At 48.1% G+C, this 7,580-nt stretch overlaps 3 protein-coding genes across 3 annotated transcripts, besides 12 other annotated features; all 3 read left to right on the plus strand.

The window, feature by feature from the left end:
* Tc00.1047053503513.40 (proteasome regulatory non-ATPase subunit 6, putative) lies at nucleotides 1-684 on the plus strand (the record flags this gene model as incomplete). Its single annotated transcript, XM_800132.1, has 1 exon — nucleotides 1-684. A coding segment is annotated over one exon (684 nt), but the record flags the coding sequence as incomplete, so codon positions are not given.
* Nucleotides 1-7,580: a sequence feature (heterozygous, Esmeraldo-like haplotype).
* Nucleotides 589-674: a sequence feature (CT-rich).
* Nucleotides 900-959: a sequence feature (CT-rich).
* Nucleotides 969-996: a microsatellite.
* Nucleotides 1,142-1,186: a microsatellite.
* Nucleotides 1,194-1,216: a microsatellite.
* Tc00.1047053503513.20 (uncharacterized protein) lies at nucleotides 2,447-5,569 on the plus strand (the record flags this gene model as incomplete). Its single annotated transcript, XM_800131.1, has 1 exon — nucleotides 2,447-5,569. The coding sequence occupies one exon, from the start codon at nucleotides 2,447-2,449 to the stop codon at nucleotides 5,567-5,569; it is 3,123 nt and encodes a 1,040-aa protein (XP_805224.1).
* Nucleotides 4,411-4,441: a microsatellite.
* Nucleotides 5,689-5,719: a sequence feature (AT_rich).
* Nucleotides 5,781-5,820: a sequence feature (T-rich).
* Nucleotides 5,843-5,872: a microsatellite.
* Nucleotides 6,015-6,050: a microsatellite.
* On the plus strand, nucleotides 6,184-7,410 carry Tc00.1047053503513.10 (casein kinase II, alpha chain, putative; the record flags this gene model as incomplete). Its single annotated transcript, XM_800130.1, has 1 exon — nucleotides 6,184-7,410. One exon carries the CDS (start codon nucleotides 6,184-6,186, stop codon nucleotides 7,408-7,410), a length of 1,227 nt encoding a protein of 408 aa, XP_805223.1.
* Nucleotides 7,528-7,559: a microsatellite.

The following is a 7,580-nucleotide window of genomic DNA, read 5'->3' on the forward strand; positions in this document are numbered from 1 at the left end:
ATGGATGCACTGCGTGGTGTGGCGGAGGCTTACAACAACCAGGACACACATTTCTTCAATCGTATCATGCATGAAAATAAAGATTCCCCTTTCCTTGCCGACGAGGTTTTACAAAGACGACTTACAGAAATGTACACCAGTCTTTTGGAGCGACATTTATTGAAATTGTTAGAGCCGTACAGTCGTGTACAGATCTCATACCTTGCCTCTTTGCTGAAGCTTGATGTGGAGACGGTAGAGTCACAGGTGTCTCAGCTTATTCTTGACAAGAAGCTTGCAGGTATTGTGGATCAGCAGCATCAATGCGTTGTTGTCTTTGATGAGCAGGATGCAAAGATAGCAAGTAAGAATCAAAAACAACAACGACAACAAGGAATGGTTTCAGGGGGAGGTGGGGAACGGGGTTCTTCCTCTGCTGCAGGTCCCACATATAAGAATGCGAAGTCAACAACCGAGGACGGGGGTGAAAAGGCCACCACAACGTTGTATCAAGATGCATTGGAGGCCTTGGATAAATATGATCGCCTCGTCTCGGCACTCTTTGATAAGGCTAGTGGTAAGTTTGATGCACTGGTAGAGGAAAATCTGAAAAGAAGACAGGAGATGAAAACAGACAAGAAGAAGGATAGTAAGAAGGGCGAAGAAAAGGAGGATGCCGAGAAGAAAAAGAAGAATGTCAATTAGGAGGATATATATATATGTGTGTATGTGTGTAATATATTGCGGCTTCTGTGGATATCCATAAATGTCATGAGAAAGCCACTTGAGACAAGGATGGGAAAAAGAAAATGATGATGATGATGACGATGAAGGTTGGATGGATGGAGGGGGGGGAGCAACATATCCGTCTACATGTAAACAGCGAGGTAACGAGAATGAAGAGGAGATGGAAAAGATAAAGAGTGAGAGAGAGAGAGAGAGAAAAAGAAAAAAAGAAAAAGAGAAAGAGAAAGAGAAAGTCGTGGACATTTTGCTTTTATTTTTATTTTTATTTTTCTATTTTTCTATTTGTCTCTAGACTATCAAAGAATAAAAGTAGGAATCCTTTGAAATTAAAATGACGGTTGTGTTTCTGCCTGTGTGTTTTATTTGTTTATTTACACTTGCTTGTTGTTCCACTTTTGTTGTTTTACTCCTAGTGTATATACAGATATACATATATATATATATACATGTATATTTATATTTGTGTGTTTTTTTTTCTTTTTTTTTTTTTACGTTTACTTTGCCACCGCGGCAGTACAAAGAGAGAGAGAGAAAGAGGGAGAAAATTGTGACGACAGCAAATAAATACACTGAAATACGGAAGGGGAGGAAAAGGGGAGGGGGAAAATGTCATCGTCTCCGCCGGCGACATTAACTGCGGAGGAGGTGGAGGCGGTGACTATGAGCGGGGAGGCGTTGCTGCAACTCGCGTCCCGCTTAAACGGAGCCGCCTTTGTGCCGTCCACCACTTCCCAAGCAGGCGGGAGGATGTGGGGTGGCCATGGCAGTGATGACCGGGGTGGTGACGCGCCCTTTGTGACGGTGGAGGACGGCGCTGGATTCATGGAACTGCTGCGGGATGTGATTGAGCACTGCCCCGCGAATCTACAGGCACGTGGTGAATCGCACTACGAGCAGCGGGAACGCGGGGCGCATAACGAAGGACGATCTCCGCATGCAGCCACGATGCTGCAGAAGAGACTGTTGGCGCTGCATCATGTCGTGTTTGAGCTTCAGCCGGAGCTGCTGGCAACGGTGCTGTCGCTTCTTCACGCCCCGCATATGATGACGGATGGGGATGCGGTGTGCCACCTTTTCCAAAGCGCCCTTCTGTTGCTGCAAACAGTGGTGTTCTCGTGCTGTATTCCATCCGAGCACTTTGGGCAGGGCTGGCGGGGCTCGTATGTGTCCGTAGAGGCCATGGAGCTCTCCGCAACCTGCACGGACCTATTGGACCGCCTTGGCGCCGTGGGGATTGTGTCAGATTTTCTGTACGATGATTTCCCCCTAACTGTTCGTCTGGCAGCTGCTCAACTGCTCTTCATTATGCTCCTGCGTGATGGTAGCACTGTGGCGCAGGCGAAAAACTCCTACGTGCGTGATGCCCTCAGTAGCCCAGAGTGTCTTTCTATCCTCATGACAGTGCTGACATCGACGGACGCGTACACAAATAGCGCAGCAGCGCATGCCACTGTCAGAAACTTAACAACGGGCGATGTGGCGATGCCGGAGAACGGGGCATCAAACGGCACCACCTTAACGGAAACAGGAAGGCTTTCTGCAACGTCCGCGAGGTTGCCGGATTTGTCTTTGTCGCTGCGGCTGCATATTGCGGCCTGTGTGCGGGAGCTTGCCAACTCCCACTATTCACGTCTCACAGGGCCTGAGGTTCTTGATGTCTTGCTGCGACTGAGCGATACGGACCCCAAGTGGAGATTTACGTGCCTTATGTATAGAGTCCATGCATGTTATTCTTCGCCATTGTGCACCTTCCGAGTGGGCGAATGTGTCGTTTAAAAAGGAATTGGCGGCATTGTGCGCGACTCAACTTGGGCGTGAAGGTCATCATGATGCTTTACACGCCACACTATGTCTTCTTGAAACACTTATTCTGAGGGATGCGCTTGACAACTCTGCCGGTGACATTTCAAAGGCGGATGACGGGGAAGAGACACATTGGGAGTTGTGTTTATGTGAATCGCTGCTGATGTTATTTGCGGACCGCGCGTTGGCAGCACTTATAGGGGACGCGGTCTCTCCGTTAGGCGAACGTACGAAAAAGCATTCATCAGGAAGGGGTGTGAATGAGAGTCAACCCCGTCACAGGGATCCAACTTATCATTCGGCGCAGGACAGGCCGCAATTTCTTCAGGGTAGGAAGATGGCTACTCGTGACATTTTTTGCAATGTGACGACCGTTTCCTGTCTTGCCGCGCGCTGTTTACGTTTACTTGTGCAACACGCTCCATATTACCGAAATGGGGCTTTTTATCTCGTGCAGCATCGTCCTTCTCTGTCGCGGCTGCTGGAGACGAGTGTACGGTTGGCGGCGTTCCATGAAATTCGCTGCCGAGAGGACGCCTCGGGCAGCGGCTATGATCGAGGCATTTCAAATTCTATCGATTTTGAGGGAGGCGGGGACGGAGTGAATGTGGACGAGGTGTCGTTGGTGCTGGCGGTGGAATTGGCGATTCTGGTAGGACTTTGCCTTGCGCAAGACCCGAGGGCACGTCAGTTGGTTGCTGCAGAGTTCTGCAATTATCATGTGGAGGCGCAGCAGATGCGTTCCGCGCTTATATCGAATCTGAATCTTGTTTCCTTGTCGTACTTTGGCGATGCGGCGAGTGGGGATATATTTGAGATTATGGACGTCACCGGCGTGAGGTTGAACACGCTGGATGCGGTCATGTGGGACACACCGGACCGTCCTTCGCGAGCTGCTGTGCATCGCCTCTTTACCACACAGGAATCACGATGGAACAAAGGTGAGCAGCGGATATTATCTTTGTCGTCACGCATAAATGGCAATAAGGATTTGGCCGATGCCAGTGATGGTGATGGTGGGAAACAGGGAAGGGCAAATGATGTTAACGCCACCATGAATAACAATGGTAATAATGGGGATAACAGGGAAGGGAAGACGAGAGGAGGGGATATGTATGCATTACTTCAGACCTCCGACCATCAGCGACTTCAGCGTCTTACCTTCATTGTGCTGAGCTATGCCATTCACTACACCTTCAAGGCTGCCACAGGGGACGCGGCTGCAGCCACGAGATTTGCCGCTGCGTTTCGTGGAACGGCAGATGACAGTCTACGCGAGTTACTTGCAACACTTCCATCCCCATCTTTTAAGACCACCTCAGCCGTGGATGAGCAACGTCGTACTTCACGTGTGGCGTCTACCGCGGTTGCCACAGTGCCTGCGGCTGCGATCCACGACTCCCGTGCCCAAAAGAAACTACGATACTACGACGTGTACATGTTGGATGCGGGCAAACAAGTTCCGGAGGCAAAGGGGCAGAAGTCCTCAGCGAAGAATTCATTTCTTGTGCCTGCGCGACGGGGCCAACTCCAGAGGCCACGTGATCGTCTCACATCTTCTGCACCGATGAGAGGTGCCTCCTCCTCTTCCTCCACCTCCACAACCACGGACGGTGAGGAGGAAAGTGTCAAAAATGCGCCGGATGGCCCGGCTCCCGTGACTGCGGAGGATGCGCATCTCATCCTTCAGTTTCATCGCGGTCTGCGACTCTTCCGCGATCTTGCGCAGTTTTACAACACACACCCCACGTCCATGCTAAGCCGCACCGCCGTGTACCAGGCGACGGAGGAGAAGGGAATGGTCCGGCGCCAGGGCAAATGTGAGGCGCAGCGCACGATAGCAAAGATCCTGCAGGAGGCGGAGGACGCCTCGTTGCTTTCACAACAGCCAACAACAACAACAACGACAACAGCGCAGCCACCGCAAAGGCAGCGGGGGCGTGTCACAAGTCTCGGTCTCATCGGTGTGAATACACGCTCTTGGTCGATTAACGAACTGCAGGAGGGAGATTTGTTTTACTTTTGCATCCCGCACGCAAAACTCACAACGGAGGCACTGCAGTACACTCGACGTCGTGCTATGAAGCACATTCGCCACCTAAAAAAAGTATTTGCCATCACACCGCAGTCCGCTAAGTCGCGGCGCTGGCTTTTGCACGACGCCATTGCAAACATCATGCCGGGCGTTGTACATGCACTCTCGCAGTTCATCCAATGGTTTGACGTTTACGGCGAAGAAAATGTGAAGCTGCCAATTCTCATTTATTTTGAAGATGATATTGGCCGTGATGTTGACGATAACAAAAATATGAGCGGTCCTCAACGATATTCACAGAATGGAAACGGGCGAGAAGATACACATCCCGCGGAAAAGAAGCGGCGCAGTGGTGGTGGTGGTGGTGGCAGAAGCGCCGTCTTGCCTTCCGTGCCGTCTTCAATGTTCCCACCGACACCGTCCCATCCGCAGGGGCAAGGGGATGCCTCGGTGGCTTCGTCGCTGCCGCGGGCAGAGGAAGTGGCACTTCATGCAGGCAATCTTATTTCACTGCTGCAGCGAGTTGCCTTCTACCTACAGCGCCGAGATCAGCTGCCGCACCCCGAAGACGGTTTGCGGTCGCGAGAATTTTCAACCTTTGTTGCCTCTCCAATGCCCCGGAAAGGGGAGGACACGGGGCATCCATCGTACACGTCCCCGTCCATTACTGCGTTGCAGCATGACACGGGAGGAGCCGGGACACCAATAAGAGCAGTGAACAACTCCGCGTCTCCCTTATCGACGGCACGAAAGTCGGTGTTCCTGCGTGATATTGAGCGGGAAATTGAACGGCTACAAAAATTAGATGTTTTTGGAGATGAAAACGGCACCGAAGCTGCGGGAGGTTTTCTTTTACCAGAAATGGCTGTGAGTCCATACGGCGACATGTTGACGCCACATGTCTTTGGAAAGATTGACGGTTTTGGTCAATATGAGAACGATGACGACATAATTGAGGAGGATGAGGAGGAGTTTGATGAACTGAAAGGAGGTGTAGAACGTTAAACGTAGGGCCGATTGAAAAATTCACTCTGACGGTGAAGGAGAAGGATGTCCAGCATCATTTCTATTGTTAGTTTTACGCCTCTGTATTGCCATACGTCTCACATGCAAGTACATGTGCGTATATATATATATATATTATTATTATTATTAGAGGCGGTCTATCGCACTACACTGTGTGGATTATTTATTATTATTTCTATGAATGGCATTTAAAGAAAAAAAGAAAAAAGAAAAAGGAAGAAAAAAAGAGAGTATCAATGGACTGAAGTGAAAGTGTGTGTGTGTGTGTGTGTGTCTTTGTGTATTGCTTTGCTGATTTTCTCCTCCATCAAAACATATCGGCAATAAAATAATGTGCAGGGATATTGATGGGTATGAAAGAAACAGACAAACCGCGTGCGTCTACAAACACACGGGCAACTTCATATTGGGCGTTAATTATGTACTCTTTTTCTTTATTTATTTCTTTCTTTATTTCTTTGGATGCGTGCGTGTGTTTTAATTAAAAAACGATTTGATTCCGGTGCCCGTACCCCAAGCCCTTTCCCCTCCCCCAGGGGTGTACAAATACATTCACACATTGTTTTATTTAACAGTGAAGATTAGGTAAACTTATGACGGATCAGGATTCCATTAGTAGAATTATTACTGTTACCAGGCCGGCACCTGCTTCACCGCGACCTCCAGAGAATAACGGTGATGTGCCTCATGTTACAACGGATTGCAAGAGTCAAAACAATACCGGTGAAAATACAGTTGACGTGAACAGAACTTTTACAGAAAATGAAATGCGGCGTCATGAAACTGGTGTAATTTCACATCCTTTTTGGTTTGTAAACAATAATATGCCTCCTTCCTATTGGGACTACGAGAGGACGACGATTGAGTACAGCAGTGGGGAGCCGTATGAATTAATTCAAAAAATTGGACGTGGTAAATACTCGGAGGTTTTTCGGTGTCGTAACCGAACTAATGGGGAGTTATGCGTCTTGAAAATCCTCAAACCTGTTCGGTTGAAGAAAATACACCGTGAGATCAGTATATTGCAGAACTTATGCGGTGGCCCAAATGTACTTCGCCTGCTAGATGTTGTCTCTATTTCACCAGAGGGGACACCGGTGCTTGTGACGGAGAATTTGGAGCCCGCAGAGAGTTTCCGTAGCCTTATGAATTCCGGTAGCTTGAGTAATTTTGATATGCGTTATTACATGTACGAAGTACTTCGTTGCCTGCATTTTGCACATAGCCATGGTATTTTTCACCGTGACATTAAACCACATAACATTATTATTGATCATCAGCGTCGTAAATTACGTATTGCAGATTGGGGTTTAGGTGAATATTACATTCATGGACAGGCTTATAATGTTTGTGTTGGTACACGAAACTTTAAGGCACCAGAATTACTTCTTGGTTTACGATTATATGATTATTCATTAGACATTTGGAGTGTAGGATGTATTTTGGCTGAGATGTTATTTCGTATTTTTCCTTTTTTTCGTGGTCAAAATAATGAAGATCAACTTTACCGTATATTAGAAGTTATTGGCACAGAAGATCTTACGCGGTATGCTCGCAAGTATGATATTTCTTTACCTCGGTTTTTGTTTGGAAGTGGTGGATTTTTTAAACGGATGAAAAAACCATGGTACGTTTTTATAAATGATCAATGTGAATCATGGTGTGATGTACATGCGTTAGATTTGCTGGATAAGATGCTTCGACTGGACCATCAAGAGCGTATATTAGCCTGGGATGCGATGCAGCACCCGTTCTTTGACCCTATACGCAGCGCCCTCCGCGAAGATCCACAGGAACAATACCCGCACCTTCCGTACTGAGCAATTGGCGAATGGACGAAGTTTGCCTGTTTGTGTGTGCAGGGACTACAGATGTCATTTTCCCCCCCTTTTTTTTTTTTTTTGCCCGCCCGGCAGCAATGCAAGTGAGCACCCGAGAAACAAACAAAACAAACAAACAAACACACAAAAGAAAAGAAAAGGAAAAGGAA

Source organism: Trypanosoma cruzi, genomic scaffold (genome assembly GCF_000209065.1).
Source record: "Trypanosoma cruzi strain CL Brener 1047053517155 genomic scaffold, whole genome shotgun sequence".
Lineage (NCBI taxonomy): Eukaryota > Euglenozoa > Kinetoplastea > Trypanosomatida > Trypanosomatidae > Trypanosoma > Trypanosoma cruzi.